The sequence below is a fragment of the Chanos chanos genome, chromosome 5 (assembly GCF_902362185.1).
Source record: "Chanos chanos chromosome 5, fChaCha1.1, whole genome shotgun sequence".
NCBI lineage: Eukaryota > Metazoa > Chordata > Actinopteri > Gonorynchiformes > Chanidae > Chanos > Chanos chanos.
In genome coordinates, this window is record NC_044499.1 from 45,323,896 (window position 1) to 45,351,727 (window position 27,832).

At 40.4% G+C, this 27,832-nt stretch overlaps 1 protein-coding gene across 1 annotated transcript; it reads right to left on the minus strand.

Annotated features, from left to right (window-relative positions):
* Positions 1-194: 194 nt before the first annotated feature.
* Positions 195-27,102, minus strand: itga3b (integrin, alpha 3b). Its single transcript, XM_030773870.1, has 25 exons — positions 26,848-27,102; positions 13,717-13,844; positions 11,423-11,505; positions 10,680-10,929; positions 10,356-10,454; positions 9,976-10,180; positions 9,197-9,390; positions 8,431-8,519; positions 8,074-8,210; positions 7,629-7,709; positions 7,313-7,380; positions 7,092-7,225; positions 6,767-6,913; positions 6,479-6,576; positions 5,909-6,083; positions 5,233-5,325; positions 4,871-4,950; positions 4,645-4,722; positions 4,299-4,401; positions 3,490-3,684; positions 3,102-3,203; positions 2,865-2,978; positions 2,653-2,751; positions 2,369-2,494; positions 195-1,014 (listed from the first exon to the last, which is right to left on the minus strand). Exons 1-25 carry the CDS (start codon positions 27,024-27,026, stop codon positions 847-849), a joined length of 3,225 nt encoding a protein of 1,074 aa, XP_030629730.1. The 5' UTR covers positions 27,027-27,102; the 3' UTR covers positions 195-846.
* Positions 27,103-27,832: the final 730 nt, after the last annotated feature.

The following is a 27,832-nucleotide window of genomic DNA, read 5'->3' on the forward strand; positions in this document are numbered from 1 at the left end:
CTGCGGTGCTAATGATGTGCAATAGAATTTAAGGCACTGGCCACACCATTGTGTGAGAGCAATTCACCCTGGGAGTTAACATTAGTCCTGATCTCTGTTGAGCTCCCACAGATTACAGAAAAAACAAACAAACAAACAAATAAACAAACAACAACAACCAAAAAAACAAAACAAAAACAAAACTATTTCCCAAACTCTCACTTTAAGCCCTTTTATGGTGTCAAGGTCCAAACAGCGTGTCTTTGCTACTGATCTCATGGCAAAGAATTTCAGACGCTTGCATTATAAAGAACCAACAGTATCCGCAGGACATGAGGAGTACGCCATTTAAAAAACGTTACACGAATCCTCAAAAATAATATCCTACAAACATATGTAAAACAAAATGAAAAAAAAAATGCACTTGAACGCAGCGACTTGCAAATAAACCACTACAGGAAAATATGTACAAGCATTGTTTCAATACTTACAGTTTGAGCCATCGTAAAAATAAAAAATTTATTACAGCTACTACAGTTTATTCCAAGATATCTCAGTAAGTGAAAAACGGTTAGCTTGCTAACCTTCTCCAACTGACAACACTCTTAATCTCATAAAAATACAAGAATATGGTGATACACCTGCAACAGATAAGATGATTTGATATTGCACTTGACCACATATATTTTATTGGCATTGATCTATTGTTATGCAAATGATGGAACCTGTTCATGAATTGTCATGCTGTGTGCGAGACAAAGCCGCAAAGCCGAGGCGCGCTGTCCGTCTAATGAAAGCAAGGAAATTCACGCAAGTTCTCCAATCACCACATTTTTCAGGGTTTGCTGGTGAATAGAGGTTCAGGATTCAGTAGTAGTAACATTCCATTTCCGTCCAGCTAGTCATCCAGAGTTTCTTGTTAATTTCCTCTGGCTGAAAAGCCATGTTATACTGGTAGCGCTCCTCCTTTCCGATCCTCACGCCATGGTACTTTGGCATTATCCTGTAGTAGACAGCCCTCTTGAAAAAGCCACACTGTATGAGAAGCAGAGAGGACACAGCAGATAAGTAAATTATGTATATAAACAGAAAAGTCAACAGGATAAAACATGTTATTACCTTATCTTATGTAACAAATTATGATGGTTATATGTTAACAATATGAATGAATGAATACGTGGTTGTACGTTACATGTTCTTAACAATATGAATGATTGAATGCCAAAATGAATGCACAGATCAATGAATGAAATCTGATAAATACACCATAAACCAATTCACTGTACAAAATACTTGTCATAGCTCTGCACAGATAATATCGTATTTAGATGACAAATATTTCTATAGTTTACAATTTTTTACAATTTAGTTATTTGGCAGACGCTTTTTACCAAAGCGACTTACAATTGGTTTTATGTTATTGTTATTTCAAGGTGGTTAAAAAAGAACAAATATTTTACTAAATTTACAAAAGCTCAACTAATTGAAGAAAGGTACAGTTTAAAGAGCTACTACAAGCAAAGCCGTAAAACAGATTGCACAGGTTTCCCCCAAAAATTCAAGTTGACATTTCTGTGGTAAACAGAGAGAGAGAGAGAGGGATTAGGAGGATAAACAAGCGCCTTGCGCATCATTTCAAAGAGAAAGTAACTTGGCTGGAAAAGACTTTTGTAAGAACTAAGAAGAAAAGAGGGAGGAGGAAGACTAGTGGAAGTTAAAAGCAGTTCGATTCGTGAGTCGGGCAGAGAGCTCCACTCTTAGGAAGGAAGAAGCTGAAAACCACAAAGAGACAAATTACTAGAGAGAGAGAGAAACAGCGGATCTAAAAGACTGAAACCGTCCTATAATCTCTTCAGAGAGCAAAGAGGGACACAGTATACTGAGGCAGGCTGTTACTACGGGACCGTATTACCGAGGAGCCCTAATGCATGACTGGGGACCAACAGGGGGCCCGCGTTTCTCAGTAGTCGTCCGTCAGCCGCTCTGTCTCAGAGGGCTGAATCTTCATCTCTGCCTTTTGGGCCTTGGCCTCGTACATTTCCCTCCTACTGGCACGCCTGAAGAAGCCACACTGCGGGGAGGAAGGTTGGGTCGAACGGAACGCACGGTCATTTAACATTCGAACAAAACAGTCAAAGTTGATCAAGTACACTGAGAATCAGTCTGCACTGTCAGTGGTAAACGCCCAACGTCACTTCTCTGACAAACTCGTTGACGGCGAATTAAAATAAAATTTGAAACGTAACGTAACACAACAGGAAGTTAAACTGTGACATGCAACCGGGATGTTTGACCTTGGTCTTACAACTTCATTTCAAATGTGGTTTTCACAACTTGGAATGAATCAAGTTCTGGAAGCGAACCTCCTGTGTTCATCATATAAACGTACCTTCCACAAGATAAGGCTGATGAGTCCAAGTAAAAGGATCCCGGCTACAGCAGCAACGATGATAATCCACAGAGGAACTTGGTAAGGAATCTCTTCACCCAGAGCGGGGTCAATGTTAACGGTAAACTGGAAAGGAGAGGCGGAAGAGAGTTTAAGAGACGTTAAAAGACATTTTAAGAGAGAGTACCAACATTAGCGTCAGTACGCAAACTGTTTGAGTTTCAGGTTTCAAACAGAATCTGTAGATCTCAGTACACTCTTAAGTCAGTGGTTATTTTTCTAACCTCTACGTCTCTGCTTTTCATTTTGATGGTGGGTTTGTCAGTCTCCAGTCTCAATGTGGCGTGACCCCGTACCGTGACTCTGAGAGCATTACGGTAATCCTAAGAGACAAACACAAACACACCCCCACACATACACAAAGTAAAGACTGGCATGTTCCAGTGTTAGGATATTGCATTATTGTTGGAAATACTGCAGTGGATGGTGAACATACCTCCAACATCGTGCTATTCCAAACTCTTGATCTCACTATGAGTTCAGCTTTGGTGGACATATTAAGCAAGGGACACGAGAAAGTTATACAACGGGCCGTGTCCAGTGAGCATTCCTGTACAACGGACAGACAGCATGAGTTCTCGAAACTTTTCCTGTGACATTACATATACCCTTAAATTCCTCTTTGTTCTTTCTGTGGTTAACGGCCGAGAATACGAGTCGAGCGGAAACTCACCAACCGGTGGGTCTCTTTCCGCGTTGTGAGCAGAGTGACAGATGCCTCAGTGTGGCCAAATTCCACCTCTCGCTTGTGTCGTCTCGGAACTCTGTCAGACAGCTAGACGGAGACAGAAAAAGATACTTCGAGTTTAAAGCTGACATTTTGCAGAATATTCATATGTGAAGACAGTTAGTTTATTCTGTGTTCCTAATCAGCTTGAAGGAGATAAAAGCTGTTTATACAGCATACTGTATAAATGAACAGAGAAATGTATGTAGTCAAACGCGGCTGATTAATTTTGGAAAACTGCAATAGAAATCCTGTATTTAAACACATTTCTGTTTTACTTTAAGGGTGAATTAAAAGCATGCAAAGTACCGTCATACAAGCAATCTGTACTCACAGTAAGGTTGAGTTCGTTGACCACCTGGGGTCCTGGTGGGACACAGGGTGAATCATAAACCTCTGACCCGTGCACTACCCTGGTGACGATTTCTGTCAGATATAGAAGCCATTTTCCATTTTTCACCTCATTAGGCCACTCAAAATCCACGACCAGGGTTCCAAGCTCACCCAAGGGCTTCCCCCTCACCTCAATCTGTGAAACGATACCACATCATCGTCACCATCATCATCAACACATCAACACATCATCACCATCATCATCATCATCTCTATGAATAATTTCACATTGTTTCTCATGGTGGCCAGCAATGTTGCATATCGCACAAAATAGTGAAGAGGCAATAAAGGAATTGATAATAGACGTGCTGTAAGGGGCGGTGGAGGAACACAGTTGTGCCATTGTGCTGCCTAATGAAAATAATCTTCCAAAACGACCGATGATATTCACATGGGTATATAAGACATGTTTAATGAACTGTCTCAGAAGAAATGCTGACAGCTTAGAAATGGAATAATACATTTTTATGCAGTCAGTCAGTCACCGATGCATTCTGAACGCTTTTACAACGCTGGAAAAACGCTTCGAAAAGAATGTTCCACGTGTAACTTTGTAACTTGTTAATACTGTAAACTAACAAAATACAAATGAACGACAACAAAAAAAATGTAAAATCAACATTGACTTGCATTAATATTATAGATGTATAACACTGATATATCTTTCAGCAAGAGTGACTGTTAAGATAATGGCAGTGTAAAATTATGAGGTTTTTAGATAAGTGAATAAAGAAGGCTATGGTATCTTGCCTGGAACACGTATTCCACTGGGCTGCCAACATCACTTGTGCTGTTCATGGCAGACTCTCCCATTACGGTGCCACTAAAGAATGTGTCCACCACAGGCCTCTCTCTGTGAGGGGACAAAGGCCGGAACAAAACATACACATACAGTTAAGGAACTATGAAAATCTATGCTCTGCTGTAACCACGGTAACAAAACAAATACGGAAACGATAAAAAAAAAAGTTGCAGATGGTTTTAGCATAATGAGAATCCACACATGCAGCAATTACAGTGTTGGTTTGTCGCGGAATATTAATTATTAAATGACTTCATGTTTAAAAATGCTAATCTTTGGTTCAGAAACACTTACATTAAGAAAGAGGTGATGATGGTGTTCTCTACGTTAAGAATAACAGGCACTGGGTGCAGATCACTCTGTTCACTCAAACTGCAGGCAGAAATAAAATTGCACAAACATTTAAATGAGTTTTTAGTGAATTTCACTTCATGAGCTCCTTTTTCTCAGATGATATATCATCACTGAACACCTTCTGCACAGATTTCACCTGGAGACCTTTCACCTTTCAGGCACTTACGTTGACAACTGCAGCTGAGTGACAATCCGCTCTGTGTACAGCGTGATGTCAGACATTTCAAAGATCAGGTTTAAGGTTACCTAGAGGTCAAAACAACAGCAAACATCTCAGTCACGCAGCTGATTCAGGCTTTTCACCTCTGGGACAAACTAAACAGCACATTTTAGTTTTAATGTGGTCAGCTGATTATCTGAAATTGACTTAATGCTTCAGGTTTAAATGAAATGTGGACTGAATAAACTGTGTAATGCTGTGCATCTCCAGGACTGGTGTTGAAAGAGGAATTTCATATTACAGGATCTCAAATATAAAATTCATAGTTGTTAGGGTCAAGGAAGTTTGCAGAAAGCTGAGCTGCTCACCTCAGTATTGGGTTTTAATGGATTCCCCAATTCACATATGACAGACATAACAGTGTCCCCAGGGCTGCATGAAATGTCTGTGTGTTGCTGCTCCTGAAAAAAAAAAAAAACCCAACAAGATTTCTCTCACTCACTCACTCATTTTCAAATCCGCTTCTCCTAATTAGGGTAGTTGGGGGGGGTGCTGGAGCCTATCCCAGCGTTCAATGGGCGAAAGGCGGGAAAACACCCTGGACAGGTCGTCAGCCCATCGCAGGGCACACACACAGACAAACACACTCACACACACATTAATACCTAGTGGCAATTTAGTGTGTCCAATTCGCCTAACCTGCATGTCTTTCGACTTTGGGAGGAAACCGGAGCTCCCTGAGGAACCCATGCAAACAAGGGGAGAACATGCAAACTCCACACAGAGAAGACCCTGGCCGCCTGGCCGGGAATCGAACCCGAGACACAACATTTCTCATTTCTTAGAACATAGCAACAGATATTTCTCTTTGTTGATATGAATTTCTGAATCGAAGTTCAATACGGTTCAACTTATGTCACCCCAATCTAATGAAGAACGTTAAAATTCCAAATACTCGGTACTCTTAAGAAGATTAATGGCGCTTGAAAAAGTGCCACCGTGAAAAAGCAAACGGTATGAAACAGCATCACCGTGTGGACATACCTGGAAACGCACTCCAGAGTAACTGAGAGTGGGAGGAATGGTGATGTTGAGTGTTGCCTGGTGAGCATCCTCCGCCTCTATGCCTCTGTCTCGCTCTGAAAAGTTGGTCACGTCCACCCTAAGAACCAGCTTCTTCATGTGATAGCTGTACTCCATGGTCTGACTGCTGTTTTTCCTGTGCACAAAAGAGTCCATCGAATCATACATGTTTCAACACCCGCTAAAGGATGATCCGGTTGGATTCGCATTGACGAGGAATACTGATGATTTTTATTTTCGTGACTGAGTAATTTTTTTTAATTCAATTTGATGGAAATGGATTTGAGCCAAAAATTTCCTGCTAACCAATATGTCACTTGTGTATTCCAATACAATATAAATACCTGGGGGTGGGGCGGTGTGTGTGCGCACGCGCGCGTGTGTGTGTGGACGGGTTCATTAAGCATCATGAAGCAATTTGTGATCAGAAAAACACTTGATCTCAGTCCATTTCAAAAATCTGCATCAAATAATCATCCAAACCTTTCCATACTTGCTGTAACATCTCTACTTTTCTGTGGCCGCACTAACCTTCGGAATCGGTCCAGCTGTTCATTGGCATAATATGCTTTCAGCTTCAGGTTACTGCTGCATCTATTGTCAGGGCCGCACTCCTTCTGAAAGTTTATCTGACGGAATTAAAAAAAAAAAAGAAAAAGAAAGAAACACTTTGTACACCTTTTCTATTTTACTGAGTTCTCAGATATGTTTCCTCAGTAGCCATTTCAGATGCGTTTGTGCTTTAAAGGTGCTGTGAGTGTGGTGTAGAGAGATACGCTGACTGCTGTTGTGTTGAGACAGTCAGAACTTTTCCTGTACCTCGGCCCTTTCGGTGAGGTACTGTGCACCACTCAGTACAGGGAAAGCATCCAGGTTTTGAAGCGAGCGTCGGGCTTTTGCTTTCTGCTCTTGCAGTGACACATTCAGAGCGAAAACCACTGGTTGAAGTTTATCCAGCACTGGTGTCTATACAAGAATATAAAAAAGGGTGTTTTTTACGGTCCAAAATGTTGGTCTGACATACAGGCTTCTTTGTTAAAACTTAAAAAGACACTTTTAGGAAAACGATTTTCTGACATGAAAACACACGTGTGTATGTGGATGCAGGTGCGTGTCTGTGTGTGTTGTTCAGGTTGTCTCTTACATCTACACTCAGTTCATGCTCCTGGCATATGGAAGATGAAAAGGATATGGAGTTTGTATAAGTGTCCTGGTTTCCACGGAAACGGACACGGGCGCTTCGTCGATAGCGGTCAGCCTCAATGGAATATTTAATAGCTAAACAGAGGATTTGAAGAGGCAGGTGAACGAACTGTATTTGGTGATTAAAATAAGTTAAGTTTGAACAAAAGAAATGTCACTTACTGATGTTCCTTTTGAAGTCTTTATTTCCGTTGCTGAGGATGAATGCAAAACACACTTTCACCTTCACACTGCAAAACAAACATTTGATTTTATAAGGTTAATGCAGTCATAATAATCTATCTGCACTCAAATTAGACCAGTAAAATAATCAGTTAGGAAACCAAACCAAATCGCCTCCTGATCATAGCTGTAAGTTCAACTATATGTTAGATGTCCCAACTGCATTTGAAACTGTTACAAATTGTGTTAAATATGCAGAATTCATAAGAGAGTTAAAGCAAATGCACAAAATGAAATGGGGGGGGGGCCTTCTTACCAAGCACCAACACAGTTAGCAGGGTCAACAACTTTGGGTTCAACAGTGAAATTTTTTGAGAGGTGAATTACTGGTCGTGATCTGAAAAGGAATAAAAGACAAGAAACAGGGAGATGAACACCCGCTAACCATCATAAACCCTCCTTATTCCTGGAAAAAATAATAAACACCAATATGATGCATTATGGCAGTTTCATAAAACATTAACAACACGCACGCATCAATGCAGTCAATTTGCTTTAGAAACTCGGTGGTAAAAACAGCATTTGGGCTGCAAATAAACACTATCTGTTCAGATATTAGAGGAGAGTTTGATTACAGGCCTTTGCCAAACCAATGAATTTAAAACAGACGCAGCATGCAGAAAACCATGGTATGAAATTAATCTATGCAATTTTCTGATAATTTCATCGTTTCCTGGGGATACTGCCTCTAGAGCACCGACCTCAGCAAAGCAATTCGGTCATCCAGAGAGCCCACTAGGATGTCAGGGTATTTGTTCCCATCCACATCCATGCCTCCGCTGATTGAGTAACCAAATGTCCGCAAGGGAAGAGGGCCTACCTCTTTTCCGTCAATCACCTGCCAAAGACATCATTTCATTAATACCAAGACGAATTAATTTCGGCTAATTTCATATCACAGTGGAAAATGAGAGCCAATTACAAAGCTGTCCCACAGTTCCGCACCACCTGAATGTAACGGAACATCTGAAAACCAGGACTGACTCCTGAGATAAGAGAAAGGAATGTACTGAATGTGAGTCTATTCCTCTCTTTGAACTTTGACAAACTGGAAATACCTGACTGGCATTTCCAATGATTCCCTCCTTGCTTCCCATCCATATGAAGACCTTCCCGGGGTCACTGAATGGGGCTCCGACAGCAAAATCTGACAAGACCAAATGAACAAAAATCGAATGATATGGAGATCACTGAGCCAAAGAATCATGAATTCTCAGTAATAATGTAAATACACTGAAAACTATTAACGTGTTTTTTGGGGTTTTTTTTGCTAGTTTAGTTATTTAAATGTGTGAGGTGTTAGTTTGCCTCTAGATGGCAGCAGAATCACGGCAAAGTTCCACAACAAATCATAAACTGTTTTGTCAAAAATGAAATTGCTGTAATACAAAGGCATTAAAAATGTATTCAGCATATGTTAATGATATAATGCATCAAAAAAACTACTTTTGTACATGTTATTGCAAAAATGTGCCTACTCATATCATGACCTGGTGAAACTTTGGTAAGCTAATACATGTTTTGGTAGGCATACATTTATTTCAGTATTACATTTTGAACTTAAATACAATATAACTTAAATATAAACGTGAAGGTTGTCTTTTGCACTGTGAGCTTTCTAAAGGTGCTTTGCTTTTGACCTTGAACAGTGTCTTAGCATTGCTTCCTTGCACTGTAATTTGAAAACATAGTCTCCTGAAAGCCCATGGTAAACATCCTTAGTAAACAACACACTGTAGAGGAAAAGTACTCCAAACAAAAGAGCTTTTTGTTCATTTTCATCTCCTTTTTCTTTTCTTTCTTTCTTTTTTTTTTTTTTTTTACCTTGGAATCCATCTTGATTGACATCTCCAATGGCAGCTACAGCAAAGCCAAACGCTGAACCCCCAGAGCCCTTCAGGACAATGCTGGCATTTTTCTGGAAAGATCCGTTCTCATTCATGAAGATGTACACTGCCCCGCCTTCGTCTTTATGACGGTCAAAGTAAAACGGAGCACCAACTATCAGGTCTTTCCAGCTATGACAGTATCCAATCACAAAAAAGACACACAAACAAACAGTGCAAATTAGACTTCAGTTTGTTTTCACGTTTTCTTCATAAATATATCACTTTTTTTTTTTTTTGCACAGAAACATGCACTCTGAGGGAAAGAGAAGCATTCAGTATACAAGCTGCTGACGAGTTGATGAGGTACGTAGATAAATGCATGTGGAATGAATGGGTGCACATGTTTGAAGTGCATGCATGCCTGGAACGTGATGTAATGTGAGATATGTGGGGAGAGTCACTGTGGACAGCCTCTTTTCAGTTCATTGTCAGACTCATTGAAGTGCTAAAGAGAGTTGCCCCAACTGGATAATGAGGTAAATGACTAATATGTGTAACAAGCAAGCTATTCAGAATCAAATAATGCTAGAAAAGACATATTTGATGAATGATCTATTTACAACATGGTTTGTCCAATCAGATATTGCACATGCAAATGAACTTAAAATGTCCACTCCCCACTCATTCAAGTGTCAGTGAAGGTATCATTAAGTATGACTAGAGAGATCCAAGTGGTACACAGAAGTATAAAGAGGCAAGAGGTTAGTAACATACTCATCATTGTTAAGGTCAGTCACTGCAATGCTGCAGCCAAAGTAGGAGCCCACTTGCTCTCCGTAGATTGTCAGGATGGTAAAAAGTTTCTTGTCCTGTTTCTGCGCCAGTGTAACCGAGCCTTTGGCTTTATCTCGTGGAGACCCTGTCACCACTGTATACTCATCTCTGCTTAGTATCATCTTGTCTTCATATACTGAGTATCCTGAAATTTAAATTAAAAAAAAAAATAAAAAAAAATGTTATGATGAAATGAATGAAATTTGGCACTGAAGAAAATCAAGTACAATTTGTTCATAACTTATATCAAAACAAAATCCAGATAAAAAAAAAAAAATATATATATATATATATATATATATATAATTAGAGAATCACACCCATGTAACTGTATCGCTTTTCCAGCTCCCCGAAGTCTTTGTCGTTGGAATCCCAGGAGTTTCCTGGTGTAGGGTCTCTCCATGTTACATGGACGTTGCCTGTGAAACAAAATCACACCCTTATCGTATTGCATCAGGGTTAACCAGTTCTGTTCTCCATGTCTTGGAGGGACGCTGATCTGAAGAATGCAAAGGAATGTCCCAGAGGTAACCCTATGATGTCTTTCTACGACACATTTTTCTTTCTGTTCTGTCTCTCACACTTTCTCTCACTCATCCATCCTCATTGCTTCTCCTCCCTATTTCTGACGTCTTTGTACCCACCTTGCCAAACATAGCTGCCAGGCGCCCCAATGTAGACGTCGGTCTCTGTCATGCCTCCTGAGATGCCCATGTTACACATGCCCTCTAGTTCCATGCCGAAATTGGGGTTGCACACCTCATATGTGTGGGCCTGCCAGTCGTCGGTGACGTCAAAGGTCAGGTCATTGCCGCGCACATAACATTTGCCCACCATGCGTCGCTGGTCTTCAGTTCCTCCAGGGATCACCTTCACATAGCGATGGCCACACGCCTGTCCGATACATTAGGCCAGTTAGCGCATTATGTCCAGGTGCTTCTCGACTTACAATGGGGTTACGTCCCCATAAACCCATCGTGCGTTGAAAATATCTTAAATCGAAAATGCATTTAATACTGTGCAGCTAACCTACCCAGCATCATAACTTTGCTTAGCCCTACCTTAAATGTGCTCAGAAACGCTGGCAACACAGTACACTGTAGAGTACCGGTTGTTCACAATTCGAAGTATGGTCTCTACTGAATGCATATTGCTTTCGCACCATTGTAAAGTCGAAAAATCGTAGTCGTAATCGATAGTCAGGGACAGCTTACTCGTGTTACGGAATTAACTATCATACAGCTGTTCACGCACTAAAAAACCTACCAAACACTGTCTAGCCTCCCCCCCCCCCCCCCCCCCCAGAAAAATGAAAAGCCTCAGAACTTGGGTGGTTTGCTTCTCTTCTGAGATCAAAATCTTATCTCACACATGAGAAGCCTCTTACCAGTACTCGCCCGCTTGGTTGTTCTCTTTGACTTGCAACTGTCACACCAAGCCACATCCCCTCCACCATCTCAGATGGGTCCGCTGCAAAGGGTAGGAAACACTGTTAGCATGTGACAATTTCCGTCGAGTCAAACTGCACAAATCTCTGCAAACTAACGCAAACTTGACAGAGATCAGTTAGTGCACAAAGCACTACAAGATAAGAACCAGGTTAATGTACATTAGAAAATCTCGGCTGTTTGAAATAGTTTAAAAGATGTTTTGTTTATTCCTTTTTTGTCAGGATAGATAATGGAGAATTTCTTGAGTGTCTCAGAATTAGCTTTAAGTTAAAAGTCATCCAGTGATAACAGTGATAAAACTGTAGAGTAAAAACAGGCAAAGACAAGTGAAAATATACACAGAGCATTTTGTGCCGCATGGTTCACAATCTAAAAAAATATAGAGCATTGTACTACTGATCCAGCAAACAGTCATAGCAGCAAAACAGTGCCCTCAGAACAAACCTAACAGCAACGTGATTGTCATGTGTTTAACTCTGTGAAATGTATAAAAATCAGTGACTTGTCGAAAATGAAATGAGGTGAAGCATTCCAAAGAGCAGTTACTCCGGTTGTGAAAGTTGACTGGCCATGTTCAGTTCATCTGCAATGTCCTACACAACTTTTCCTAGTCTTGTTTGAGGTTGTTGTGTCTGACAGTGAGTCACTTTAACATCCTTAACTATTAGCTTTGGGGCCCAAAGACAGAAAGTAAAGCCACGTGACCTTTGGCAGTTCCTGTTTATATATGATGTATTCATGTCAAACAGTAATACAATAACCATGACCTTCTGTTACTTTGTACCTTATTCAGTCAGTCTGTGATGAAAAGATATGGGGGAAAGTTAAGCAGGTGTAAATACCATTCCAGCCATTTGTGATTCAAAAATCAACAGTACCACAGGACGTACCACAGATAAAGAGAATGTAAATGTTTATTTAAGAAACAAAAGCTAAGCTTTGAGTGGTCTGACACAATCTGCACATGTCTGTGTCAGTGCATCTGTTTAGTGGATATGTCTGTTTTTCACTCAACAGAAACTGTTGACATAGCAACAACTCTGGTTTGTGTTTCAGTATCAGCTATTTGAGTATGAGTGTTGAGGTTGAGTGTTCTGTATCTGCTCCTGTGTTTTCCAATGAGAGAAAAAAAAAATCTATCTAATACCAAACATCAGATGAAACTGATGAATGGATAGTCACTGGGTTAAAGAAAAACACATACGCCTAGTGCTACATTCGTACATATAATTCAGAAATCGTCGGGTTTGACTGAGTTGTAAGCCTTTTTTTATAAAGGTCAAACAGTTAGCCTAGTGAAAGCAGAACAGTTAAGTCATGGCCTTCATTTAAAAACCCTTTCAAAACTCCATTTTGCAAACTTGCTTTGAATTTTGCGAGTGTTACCCTTTCAGTCGAAGTGATAATCCCTTCCTTATTTATACACTGCCTTAGGTGTAGTTGGCATGCACTCCTGTCCGTCATTATTAAGGGGATTTATCTAGGTTGTGGTACTCTCTCTATCTACCTATGTTTTTTTTTTTTTTATTTTCTATTTTATGCTTCATTTCCTCCTACATTTTGAGCTTTTGAAAACCCCCCAAAACAACAAATTATTATTACTGTAAGACTAAATCACACTGTGTGATTTAGTGTGAGTTGCCCACCAAGGAGAATACATCTTTAACTGATGTTGTACTATTCTTTTTCTGACCTGAAAATAAGCTTGGCAAAGGTGTAGTTTTCTATGCGAAGAGAACCGACTTCAGCACAGAGTGGTTCGCACTCAGGCTCTTCCTGCTCTGAACATACTCTCCCTGTTAACAGCTAATACCTGCTGCCAAGGGCCAGCCAATCACTGAACACTGCAGAGGGGAGGGGACAGTGGGACCTTCCAGGCAAGTACAGGTCTTGAGGAATTGATATCTTGAATGTTTTCTAACCCGAGGTGAGGTATTTCGGACACGTCAGACACATTTTATTTCCGGTTTGTTATATTCGCACGTCGGGTCTCAGCGTGTGATGTTTAAAACTAAAAGGTATTCATTTTTGGTAAAGACTAATGTCTCAATCATAATCATAGTGATAGCTATGTCACTCTCTATACTGTACTGTACCTCAGTTCTCCCAAAACATCAAATGGTGATTTGAACACGAGAGCTCAGATTGTACAGAGTGTATCACCCGTCTCTCTGATTAATGCAACAAGCTGATTTTTTTGGGGGGGGGGTGGGTAATCCTCGTTACCTACTTGAAGTGACGAGGTCCATCCTGGTGCAGTCGTTCTGGTCAGTGCTGATGGGACAGGCATAAACAGCGCCTGTTTCGTTCACTGTGGGGAGAGTAGGAGCTGTCTCCTTGGGAGCCCCAGCCAGGAGCCTGCAGACAGACAAACAAAGGCTGAGTGACTGTCATTTCCTGCTAGCTTAGATAATACAATAGAGAGTCAACAGGCTGGCTGCATGGGTATAAATTACAGTATTACAGTGCTTGTGAGAACTGAAGAGCTTTGCCAAGGTGTCTAAGTAAGTGTATTGACTTTCGACCCATATTTAATCTTAAAACAGATGACACGCATGGAGTGAATGGAGAAGAACTAAAAGCATGTGTTACAGGTCAACCTATGGCGAATAATGTCATTGCTCTCACAGATAATTATCCATCTTTTCTAAATGGCTTATAACTCGATTCGAAAAAAGCAAAAAAGGCTTTTAATTTGTTCTGTTCAATCTGGGTTCCAGTCAATGCGGATCTTAGCTGCTTGATTTAAGCTATAAAACAAAAAAGAAAAAAAACACCCTAAAACATTCAGCAGAGCACATAAGACTCTCAGTCTGCATGCGTCAGCAGTGGAATTAAAGGCAGCGGCGTACAGAAACTAGCAGCGAGTCCAGACTTGCGCGGCCGAGGAGGGGCTGCCAGGATCTGTCTTTTTCCATACCCACCCCATATAGTCAGCACCTCTGGCAGACAGAGGAGAGACAATATTTCACCCAGGAGAAGCATTCATACAGATGCTTTGGGTGTAATGGCTAATATAGACAGTACGTGCGAGAAATGAGTCAGAGGCTAAAAAGTGAAAAGTGCACAAAAATGCTTGGCAAAGTCTGTCCAGAAACAAAGGAAAAAAAAAAAAGTCGATATTTTCAAAGTGAAACAAGTGAGAGTTTTACATTTTAAGTTCTAGCCACAAAATACATGCCTTTAGAGCAGAGAGTTCACGTCAGTGCTAGGGTGCGAATGGTGTCACTGGAGTGAGACAAGGTGTTTTTTGTGCCCTGTGGACATGCACTCTTTCACAGACATCTAGTGAGTGCACAGACTTGCAGACTTGTAAATCCCAAAGTCGCGCCTCACTGATAAGGAGGACAAACCAGAGGATTTGTCACTAAGTTCACAGAGAATTTCTTTTTTCCCTTGTTTTTGGAGAAAACATTTATCAAAATATGCTGTAAAAAGAACAAACAAACAAAAATGAACATTAAGAAAAAAAAAAAAAACCACTTAAGAACTGACAAACCAGTTTGAGAAGGGGGTTTGTTTAAATTGCAGAGTGGTGTGAAATAACTTTCTGGAATTTACCAGTGCCAGGTAAGTGAAGGTGTTTGAACTGATCCAGTAGACCCCTGTTTAAGAAGTTCCATCGAGACAGACACAGATAAGACCGACATTACATTCCAGACCCTGGATCATTGTGGTCTGGACTGCGTTGGCCAGCCCTGTCAGAGGGGTGTGTGTGTGTGTCGTCTGAAGACAGAAGTACTGAATATATAAACACTAGCAAGAGAAGATAAGACTGGGTTGTCAAACTCAAGTGAAAAAATGCTTCATTAAAATGATGTTTCTGTTGTCATATGCATACACTAGAATATTTTGGCTCGTGAGAGCATTAAACCATCTGTGCTATTGGTAATGAATGATATTTTAGTTCAGTACCTACACAAATGGTTTGCCTTTCTAATACAGCCCTGATATAAGAAAAGCTTTGAGTGCCAGGCTCTAACTAGCGCCAGTGATATAGTGCTGATGTTAATGTTTACATACACCTTACTGTTGGAACGGAGGGGTTGGGGAGGATCTTCTGTGGCATGTAGACTCTCTGTAACAGGGCCAGATAAGTGCATATAGTCTGGGCTATTCAGAGTCATTTACCATAAAGGTGAAATTTTGCAGGCACATTTGGGTAACTACTGCTTTATAGTGCTCAACGCTTTGAAGCGGGACGGTTCTTTCCCTTCTTTCCTTTCCCAGCGTATGCAGTAGACAGACGTTTTCCCATGAGCATGAAGCAGGCAAAAAAAAAAAAAAGAACACATTTACCCTCTGTTCCATATTCTACCTGTTCTCCATTATCATTCATTATTAACAAACGGCCTTGCCTACGTAGCTAGGTGATGACTAACAGTAATGCCAAGAATGACCGTGAGCCCTGAGGACAGTTTGCTCCTGGATAATGCTCCATGCTGCTTCACACACACTGAGGGAGAAGCCTTGGTCCTGTTAAAATCATGCTGTAGCAGCTTTATCTGAGACTGCACAGACGCAGGAAAGACCAGAGCCGTAGACAGACATGAGGAGAATCAAGGCTGTCCCGAGGAGTGTGTGTGTGCGCTTGTGTGTGTGTGTGTGTGTGAGTGTGAATGTATGTACTCTAGACAGCAGGTTCAGGGATATCTCTTCAATCTTCAACAAGAAAACGTGAGATGAGATGAGCCAGTGTTTCCCGTAGAAAAGACTGAAACGCACCACCGTTCAGCTTTACCGACTTTCGGCTTACTGATTAAAGCAGACCTTCGTCTCACAAAAAGAGAGTGATTGTCCCATTCAACGTCCTTCTACTGCACGTTATTGTAACGTAAGACATAACAAGCTCCATTAATGATGAACTTTCCTGTCTCTTTACATTGTCTGTCCCAGCTACTCAGAAAATGACATTAGAAAGCAACAACATTAAAAAAAAAATGGGCAGGCAGTCAAAGATGATCAGGACAAACATTTGTGAGACACAGTGGCAGAGATAAAGATTGAAAAAATAAACACGAGATGTCTCACCCACTTTTTCTTCGATGTTGACTTTTTCTATTCTGATTATGTTCTGATTGTAAGAAACAAAAGGGAGTTTATTTTTGTAATTATAATCAATTCCAAACTGCCTGACACTGTGGACTTATTATTAACCACTGCAAAGGTGAGTAGAACAATACCAACTGGACTTTGCTTAACAGTCACGACACTTTGTCTCAGTACTCTGAGAAAAAGTAGGCAGAAAACAAAACACAGAACCAAACTGAATCATTGCCCTGCCAAACCATGTGAAATTAGGGCATTCCTCACTGTGCTAATCTGGGGTCTGGGGAATTTAGTGAAGACCAGTGGCAGGATCTCTAAGCAACGCAGACTCAGTTTGACCTGGTTCCCCACTTACTAATAATTCTCATTACCCCCAGTGTCTCACTGGCGTAACTCACAAAGGGCAATTTCTGTTTATTTTGGCAATAACGTCACCCTGACACTTGTTGTTGACTGAAAAATGGACAGAAACGCACATGCAGATAGGTAAAAAAACCCCAAAACAACAACATGTCTCTCTTTTCAGTCAGACCAAAATTCTGCCAACTTGAATTACATGCTCTCTATCAGAAAATGAATCTTAAAACGGGTGAAATGAGGAAATTAATATGGTTTGATTTGTATTAAACTCACTTTTGTGCAATGTGCTGAGCCAGGCTCGGGATTTCATAACACACACACACACACACACACACACACAAAACTGAGCCAAAAAAGATATCCTCCACATAACCATAATTGGGAAAACCTCTGGCAATATTTCATATGGTATTTTCTACTCTCTCATAAATGAAACTACCCCAACAGAGGCTTCCTTCCATTTCAATTTGTCATTGCCCAAACTCCTCCGCTCATCGTAACCTCCATTACACCCATAAATGACCTGCTTATAAACGAATTTCTCTGAAAGGGAGTGGTGTAGAGTCAAGATGGCTGGTGGCATGTGAATAGCCACTTTCCTTAATCTTAAAACCACACTGGTATGACAAATGGTGAACTCAATTCAGATTAATTTGAAGGGGGAGTGAGAGGAAGCTGAGTCAAGAGCTGCTCACCTCTAACAGACCTAAGGTGAACTAGCTCAGGCCAAAACACGCCCACACACACAAACAGTTATCTTACCCTTTGGACATTAGTGGGGACTTCCAACGAAACCGCATTTTACTGTCACTGAAGCGACATAACATACATGCATCTATAACCAAATAAACATTTTTAATTTTAATAGTAACAACAATATTTGTTTTTCTTTTTTTGGGGGGGGGGGGCTCTCAAGTGGGGATCAAAAATCACACTTACATTCATTCACACACACATAACACACACACACACACACACACACACACACACACACACACACACACACAGACTGTCACGCTTGAAGGTTTTGAAAGCAAATTAAATCCTGCAGATTCCTTTGGAATTCTTTGGAAGCACAAGCAGCAAAATATTGATGCATTTATTTGCAGAATACAGCTGTTTTCAAAGTTTAAGACCGCTGTTCTTGATTCTACTAAAAGATTGTGGATTATTATTTTCACTAATTGATCTTAAAGCTCACCAAGTTTACTGTATTTCTTCAATCATTAGAGCACTGGATTTGGGTAATTAACTTTAATCAGAATCAAACTTCCTCCATACTAAGTCCTCTTCCATACATGTCAGACATTTGGTTCACACATAGCCACACGAACATAGCACATACACACACACACACATGCACGCACACACACGCACGCACACACACACACACACACACACACACACACACACACACACACACGCACACACACACACACACACACACACACACACACACACACACACACACACGCATGAATAAGCCTATAACCTTTTCCCTGATTCAAATTAAACTAAGCCTGCCATTTTCTCTGCAAGCTTGTCTTTTGGGGTGAAATAAGACCTGCCTCTGTTCAAGTATCAGTGATCTTGGTCTTTACAGCTGAAAATCTCTGTGTCCATCTGACCCACACAGCCCCCAGTCTCGTCTAGTCTAAACATTTCACCGACAAGAAATGCAGCGCAGGTGTGGTGAAAACCCTGCCGCATCCTGCCCTTCCCTCTGTGATACTCGAAAGACTCTGACTCTCCCCAAACCTTGTTCAGACTGGATCTTTAGAATGCACCTCCCGTGAGGAGTGGCACGGGGGCCTTCTAAAGAGCGTTCGAGTTAGGAAGACAGGAAAGCTTCTACCTGAACAGATAAGAAAGACGTCATGCTGCTTTACTTGTGACAGCAGACAAATTTTGCAGCACGTAATGCACTTACGTGCTCTTTACCAGTACTTCAATGAAGATATTCCCAAGTAAGCAGATTATACAACATATAAATGTTTGGGTTACTGGATATGGTTTTGACTAGATTACAGCTGTACAGTAAGTACAGTAAATGGGCTAGTCGTCCACAATGCATCAGCTAATTTGGGATATTGGATTTGCCATTACAAGCAGAGTACAAGGACTATAATCCACTTACCACTTAGTAAATAGTTCAATTACTATTCAGTAAAAGGGATATTACTGAAAGTACAACTGAATTAAAGTCCTCAAACAGTAGACCAATACTTCCAGGTAACACAGTTTTGTGAAAAGGAAGCTTTAACTTTTTAAAGTTCTTTTTCGGTTACTGATACCCTCTGTCACAAATTTAAATTTCTTTTTTGTGAGTGGACTCTGCTTACGAAAGAACATATTTCTTGGTATTTGTTGTTCAGCAGACATCTGGTTGAATACACAAATACAACATAGCGGTTTTAACCACAGTTAGACACTTCCTCAAGCAGTATCATATACTAGAGCAGTTACTGGACAAATATGTATAACTACAGAAGAATACATTTGAGGCCACAGAAAGGAAAAAAAGAAAAGTCTCCCTTGTTAAATTTAGTTCATGTAAGTATCTCTGTGATCACAAGATGAATGTTTGAGATTAAGTAAATGGGCCAAAGTTACTTGTATAACAGGTACTCACTTCTGAAACGTGCTTGGAAGAAAAAATGTACTCAAACCTGAGTCAGCACTCAAATAGACTGTAAAGCTCTGAATTTAAAATAAAGAAAATCTTCAGGAAAATACCATGTGTTTGTTCACAGATGTATGTGAAGAAACGTCAGGTGCAGGAACACAGAAATAATATTAAACTGCTCTATCAACTGCACAATTTCCACTAAGAATGGTGTATAGAAAAATGAGACAGAGACTGTGTACAAAGTTAAACAGTCTTTTATTCACACTGCCAGACACTTCTCCTTTTTCACCTTCCCTAGTCACTTGTTTCATACACACTGCAGAGCACAACACACTGCTCAGCACAGCTCAGCGTAACACACCTTTGACAAGGACAAAAAAAATCCTACATGGCTAAGGTACATGTAAAGTAAACTGTAGGGCTCATCTGTGGTAGACTCTTTTACTTGGAAAAGAAACTAGTCATCTGCATCTATCAGTTTGGGTTTGGACATCACATAGAGGTTTACCACTTCCTAAAATAGTTCCTACCCTCATGTTCTCAAAAAGGAAACAACTAGCATATCTTTATGGGAGAAACAACCTGACTCATTTTCCCTTAACTTTACTGAGTATTTTTTTTTTTATCAGAGCTATTAATGAAATCCGTATCAGAAAACAATCCTGAAGAAAGTACCATCTGCAGTTACCAAGAGAGAACCAGAGGAGAACAGGACCACCTCTCCAATGTTTCGCTCAACCAAAAAGACAGGCTTAACTGGCCACATCTCTGCATGCATGAAACATTTACCATCTGAAGTCTGAATTACACATTTACTACACAAGGACTGTCTTAAAAATCATACATATTCATAATAAAAGTCTTGTGATCCTAAAACAAGTATGTGGTACCATCCAAATACTAATTGCACTGTATTCCACTACGGGATCATCATCAATACAGAGAAAACACACAGACAACGCATTATTGCTCACTAGGATAACAATGGAAATTTAATAGACCAAAAAAAAAAAAAAAAAAAATCAGTCAACAGCTTGAAACAGCCTCGAACATCTATTGTACCTTCTGTTAAGCTGCAGACTACACAAGTTGTTCAACCTTTATCAACACCATTATATTAGCCCCCAGGAAATTTAAAGTGAAGACAGACACTGCACGTTATTTGTGTCCTCCATCAACCCTGCAGTCGTGCTCTCTAACACCGTGACTCTGTGTAATGGCCTTTCTGATTGACAGATTCATGAAGAACGCGTGTCTCAGTGCAAACTCATGATCTTTGGCCCTGGCTCTCTAATCTATACAAGGCCACAAATAAGCGGCTCAGGTTGAGGAAACCCAGGCCTGGCACCCACGACTCACGTCATTTCCACTGTGGAAGTCATAAATAACAGATTTTAGGCCTACCACAGCTGACCCAAAGAGTTTAATGTTGGGTTCACCAACAGTCTCTGTCAGTTGTATCATGTTAGTGAGACAAACAGACTGACTAACGAGCATTTCTAACATGTGACTGGTTCATTCTGTTCTGGTGGTTGGCTCTGATTGGTTCCTTCTGTTCTGTTTAAAATACATATATTCTGAAACATACACATTCCTGGCACCTAGACAAGAACAATCACTTGCTATTCATCTTTCATGTGTTTTCCACCAGTGGAGACTCTGGGGGTCATATTTACCTTTCCCTGAAAATGGATCACAGCGTCTCATTAGTATCTCATTACATTCAGTGTTGAAAAATGATGTGTGGAGGATGAGGGATACTCTCCCCTGGCGGTCATATTCTGTCAGGCCCGAGGCACCACAGAAGGTTTTCAGTTAATCTGTTCAAGTCGCTGACACAAAAGGCCAATCCCTGTTGAGTAGAGCTGGGACATTATAATGCTCTCAGCATGTACCTTTTGAAGGTCAAAGCTCTCAGATCTGTGCATCTCAAAAAAAAAAAAAACCCCAACATATAAAATGGCCTCTGAAACCAACTGTGTCTCATTTCATCATGTTACCATAGCCTGTAACTCATTACAATGTCCCTCCTACTTCACAAGACTTATGATCCAATGCAAACATCTGATCAATTATTTTAGAAATGGCCTGTAACCTAACCCAACGGGGTACGTTTGGGACACCTGTTAAATACTGAAAACAAAATGTGTTGGAGTTCTGTTATAGGTTCTGCACTCAGTCAGGATGACCGTGACTCTGCAGAGAGCGGAAACATGGTTGATTCAATTGTTGTTACTGGATTTACGAGCTTTACATTTGGTTTATGCCTCCCCTTAGTCAATCAAGACATAGCTAGAGCACTGAACTCAGCCGACATGACCCAACGAACAGGAAAAGAAACACGGAAAAACAATGAAGTGCACAGTGCATTACGCTGTTTAAAGAAAACAAAAAACCAAAAAACAGGGATCAACAAATAACCTACACGTACAACGGCTATGGGAACTGCAGCATTTTGAAAAGTGTTAAGATAAATCAGGTCATTGTAACTAAGCTACACTTAATTTGCAAAAGTACAGCCAACAACTATCTGTTCATATTCTCATAATGGACTCAGAAATCATTGAGCTAAAACAATCGAACAAATCAATACGACTTCATGTCGACGATAAGATTAGTTTCCACTCCAGAGAAATTATACGTAAATCTCAGATACTAGTGCATCAAAGATGCCACAGCAGGTGTCAGCAACTTACGATAGTTTAAGATGTGAATGACTTTGTGTTGTGTTTTATTACAATACTGGGTCATACAAGACAACTCAAGGGACATCTGGGACATCTCAAGTCATGTGTGCTGTGTGATAAGTCATGTGTACTGTATAATAGCTTGACACTATTTAGGTACTAGCTTATACCTCCTATGACAGTTTCATGATGACTGATTGCGACACTTTGTTATGTCTGTCTCGTTATGCTGGTACTGATATCCTAGTCACTCCATGATATCATGCCTGCTGCATTCAAATAAAATACTCTTGTTAAATAAGGACAGATTCAGGGGCACAAATCATTATCTCAGCACTAATTTCATTCATCTGTTTACCTAAGTCAAACACAACTATGCTATTACCAACATTAAAAAAGAGAACATTTTAGATTGTTGGCCCAATCCAATCCAATCAAAATAACTTTAGTGTAAGAATACTCAATGATTTTGGGGGGATTAAGGACCTTTACAACCTTAAGTTTACAGAAACACAAAGAAGTAAAGCAATAAGTTGCATAAGATTTAAGCTTACTCTTCCTACAGTGGAAGGTAGTTGTGAACATCGGCAAAGCTTTGAATATTTATAATTTTTGATGGAACTTAGTCATGGCCATTAAAGATACAGCAAAACAGTGACGTGGTTTTGAACTTGTTGAGGCTAATATACTCTAAGGCATCAAACCATTCTGAGAGAGAGAGAGAGAGAGAGAGAGAGAGAGAGAGAGAAAGAGAGAGGGAGAGAAAGTGAGAGAGCGAGAGAAAGAAAAGCCCTATCAAATTGAACAGCTGAATATTGTGGCTGCAGGCCACATTGTTTTCAGACAGCTGAGAGCTGGCTCAGCAACTGAATCTCCTACTTAATGAAATATGTGTTTTACTCAGAGGAGTCAGTCCATTGATCTGTTGCTTCCCAACAGCTACAAAGTGCTGCTTTCAATAAACTCCCACTCTATGGAAGAGTGAGTGTTCAGAAGTGAGAGCAGTGAATGAGACCGTTCACAACCAGGGAGCTTGGAGGGGACAAACAGACAAGTAATCCCAACAAAGGTTTTGGAGCACCTGCACCCATTCCTGTCCCAACATGCAACCTGGCAGGTCTTCTGTGAAGGGAGGGATGAAGCATTCCTAGAATTCCAAAGGGTCAAGGGACTAGAAGAACCAATCAGTGCCCAGATCACAGTCGGCACCTCCCCAAAAAGATCTACTTGGACCTTCAGGGTAAAAAATGTTTTTATGGTTGTGAAGCTAAGATATCGGATGGGTATCAAAGTGTCGTGTGCACAGCTCTGTAGGTTTGCATTTTCACCTCAGAAATATACTTGCCCTGGCACTACTTTTTTTTAAATATTTTTGATAAGAAAGGATAAGGAACCTATAGGTTTGTATCAATATCATTAGGAATGTTAGGATTGAAAGAAACATCTAAATTCAGTCTCCTCCCCCATCTTACAGCTAATCAAGGAACAGCCTTGTTTGCATGTCTGTCGAATTTTATGTTTGTTCTCTACTGAATGTTTATACATGCTGTGACTAGATCATGGCCCCTGTCCTACATTTCTGGAATTCTCATGGTTTTTGAACTCAAATAATGGGTAAATGTAGTCACACAAGACCCCATAGCTCTGTGGTGAGACTGTGCAGACACTGGGATTCACCATAAAATCCACACGCAAGGAGAGACACATAAAGTTTGGCTCAAACCCTCTGTTCTTTCTTTTTTCTTTTTTTTTTTAAGTGTGGCTACACATTCGACAGTCTCCAAGGATATGAGGGAGGGGGAGAGGACGTCTGGATAGCAAATGAACATCGTCTATAATACACTGTAGACAAATGTCACTGTGATTCTCTGTAATTCCCTACAAGGTATTCTTTTATAAAGGTCAGATCCTCACAGAAATCTAATCTATACTCACTTCTTTCACACAAAGTAAAAACATATCCAGCTCTCAAACTTCTGTAGTATATTATTTATATGTTCATTAGAGCTTATGTAAAAATAACGGCGCTTTAGCCCTCTTCATATCAAACTTCACATTACCCGAAGTGCACTGCCTATTATACATGTCTGCATTGCACTGACATCTGAGTGTCTCTCGGGTGCCTATATGCAATTTAATATCATCTGAAACATTTTAGAAAGCTCTTGTCTGCTGGATGGAATGATTAAAGGAGCAGCTGGGTCTCCCTCCACTTTTCTCCTCCTCCAGATCTGTCCGTCCTCCCACTACTTATGAGTTTTCATTAATGACTGAGTTGTATCTATTCCAGTGTCCCCAAGGCCAAAAGCCCATCATCATGGCCATGTGGTTCCCTCTAATGTTACAGAGTCTGTCTAACAACAGTCTCCCTCTTGGATTCTACACATGGATGGTGCATTGATCCAAAGTCTCAAGCGCCCATCCATACAACGCTGGCCAGAACCTGAACGGCTTCCCATCAATTAGAGAGTTCAAAGACACTAGCGCTGGAAAAGCCAAAGTGTACGGAAGACTTGTTCCTATTAAAAACACATTCCTTCTTAAAAGAGCTATATATAAATGGGTCAGAACTGTCACTTTGTGGTACCAGACAGAGGGACAAAGCCAGAGAGATGAAGAAGGGAAATTAAAGCAGGGGTGAAGTACAAGTATCACATCATCAAAGCCATTTGATAGAGACTAAAAAGTAATGTGCCGAAAAACTAAAACGTAGAAATGAAACTTTAGATTTTGGGATCTTATACGAGAGCGCAGTTGAACTGCTCTTATGAAGCAATTACAATTTTTAGATGACCCCTAAACAGCAATCAAAGCATCTTACATACTGGCCCTTTAAAGCAGAGTATTCATTGCTCGCTCTCTGATTAATTCCGCATCGTCCACAGCGGACAAAGTTTGTTGTTTCCTCAGCATTTCTGATCCTAATGCAGTAATTAGCTCAATGGAATTTACTTCTAAGGAAAAGACAAGAACACAACATCAGTCAGAGTGGATTGCACATCCGTCTAAACTGCCCTCCGTGGCCTCAGATGCAGCATGATGATAGGCTGGTCTTAATTGAACAGGAAATCCCTAATAAGGAGAGAGAGGAAGGGGGAATCCTAACTACCCAACAGTCAAGACAAGTATGGTCCTCAGTTTCAAACATGCTTTTTACATTTAACCTTTTTTGTACATTTTTACATGCTTTTTAAAAAAAAATATGTTTACACATAAAACATGTTTAGGTGAAAGGTTTAAATACATAAAATTTGGTGTATATTTCTCAACAAAACAGAAGCCATGGTAGTAAATATATGATTCAAAAGATGAAAAAAAACCACATATGAAGTTGCTCAGATTTCCCTCTGACATAATCACAGTTTTCAGGGCTTTCCTCACTCTTCAACAAATCTGTAGCTCTGTTTTGTCCCTCTGATGTTCACTTGCAGATTTTCTAAAGGTTACTCAACAGTAAGGATGGCTTGGTTTCTTTAAAATAATATAGGCCTAAATTTGCCTGAGTTGATAAGTCTTATCGCATGCAGCAACTGGTTGGTAAATTAGGTGCATGTTTTAAGAGAAAGGCCACATCTATACGTGAATTCTTACCCTTAGGCAACGTTTTTTTTCTCAAGAGGATGTTATACAGTGAACATCACAGGCAAATTTAATGACCTTATACCTACTCAACTAGGCCCACCTGTAACACCTGGAGCTACTGGCACTGACGAAACCTTCAAAAGACTTTGAGAACCATTTTGATTTGGTCGGCTCGTATACTACGTTCTGAGACAACTAGGTTTAGTAAGCAGTTTCCATTCAGCTCTCGACTACACGGCTTCTCGCACACTTTTTGAAAGAGATTTCAGAAAAACTTTTTAAAAGATAAATGCGTAAACCCGTAATAGCATAACTAGCAGCATCGCCGTATCAGTGGATCAAAGTGTTTGGAGGGGCGGTGAAGCGCTCATTTCTTATCCAGCAGCGTATGATTTCATGGATAACTTAGGGAAGAGATCTATAAAGAGGTAGCACACTTCAAGAGCGATCCCATATCTCCGTGGGGAAGTGACTATTCACAGGCAAATGAAAAGTCATATTTTTAGAGCAGTGTTGACATTGCTTATCACTGGCATAGCAAATTTGACTTCAGGAGAGAGTTAACTTATTCGCAGCTGCTCTCCTGAACAATGCAGTAAACGGAAATACAGTCATCAACAGAACAGTGCTGAGAGTAAATTCAGAGTATCTCAAAGCTCGGAACTGAAAATGAATAGTCATTCAAATTTAGGGCAAATGCTTTTCTCCCGTTCGGCACAGACCCATTTGGCTCTTATACACTGAGTACACAGGATAATGTGACAAAGTCCTGCAACAGCAGGTGCCGAACTGAATATTGTACAACATTGGCCGGGAACTTTATTTACGTACCCCATTAAGACCACTTGACAAATAATGGTGTCAAACCTGGGAAAATGCGAATGGGTCGAGAGAGAGGAATAGCGTATTTTTTCCCTTAATTGTTTATCATGTTGTACAATTTTCGTAAAACAAAACACTTGACAGTGAGAAAATAATATGTTGCGTTCAGGTCCACTCACAGAAACTATTTTACCGTCTGTAATGCATCCGAGAAGTAACGCAGGCTACTTACAGGTATCTTTTCGTCCCTTCGGTCTGGTGGTGCATGGCAACGGAAAATCCAAAGAAACTTCCTTTGGTCTTTCCTTCTTTTATGACAGGGAAACGCACATCTATATTAAATCCGCAGCACGTATAAATTAAATAAAACGTCAAAATACAGCAGCACTGTGTATTAAGAGCCATGTTCATTCTGTCTATCTCAATAATAGTCAAGCAGCTACACGATCAAAGCCAACGAAGCAAACACGCTGAAATTACACGTACTCCATAGAAAAGAGTCGCTTCGCTATAGCATGGTGAGTGCTAGGTGTTCGCTCGTTTTCTTCTCTTGCTCTACACACCCTGTTCAGCGTTTACTAACCTAAACCTGCTGACCCTCGATTGTTTTCCCAGTCCTTCCGGGGCGGGAGAAAGCTATGTGTCAGAGAAATACTCACTGTTCCTAAAACAGGCTGGTGAACATGGCACTTTAACACAAATTTAATACAAATGTTAATCTGAGACGAGCGTAATTACAACGTCCAGTTGTAATGTAATCATCACTGCACTCTCTCTCTCTCTGTCTCTCTCTCTCTGCCTCTCGCTCTCTCTCTCTTTCTTTCTCTCTCTCTCTTTCTCTCACCTGTTGGATTTCTGCTGTCTGCTGTCTGCTGTCTCCTGTTTTGTCCTCACAACATTTGAAAAACATTAAGAAAATAAATACCTGTGAGATTTCAGCAAATAAACAATTGTGTTTATCTGTGTGTGTGTGTTTGTGTGTATGTGAGTGAAACACACACACACACACACACACACTCACACACATATATATAGCATGTGTTTTTTGTGTGTGAATAACAGTGTGAATGACGATGTAGTAATAACAACAGTGCATCGGCGCCATGCAAGCAAGTACACTGGATAATCAGACCAATGATATGATTATTTTGTGGAGTCGAGGAGGAGATTGATGTTTTGTGTGATACAAAAGGCTGCAGGACTGTTCATAACAAACA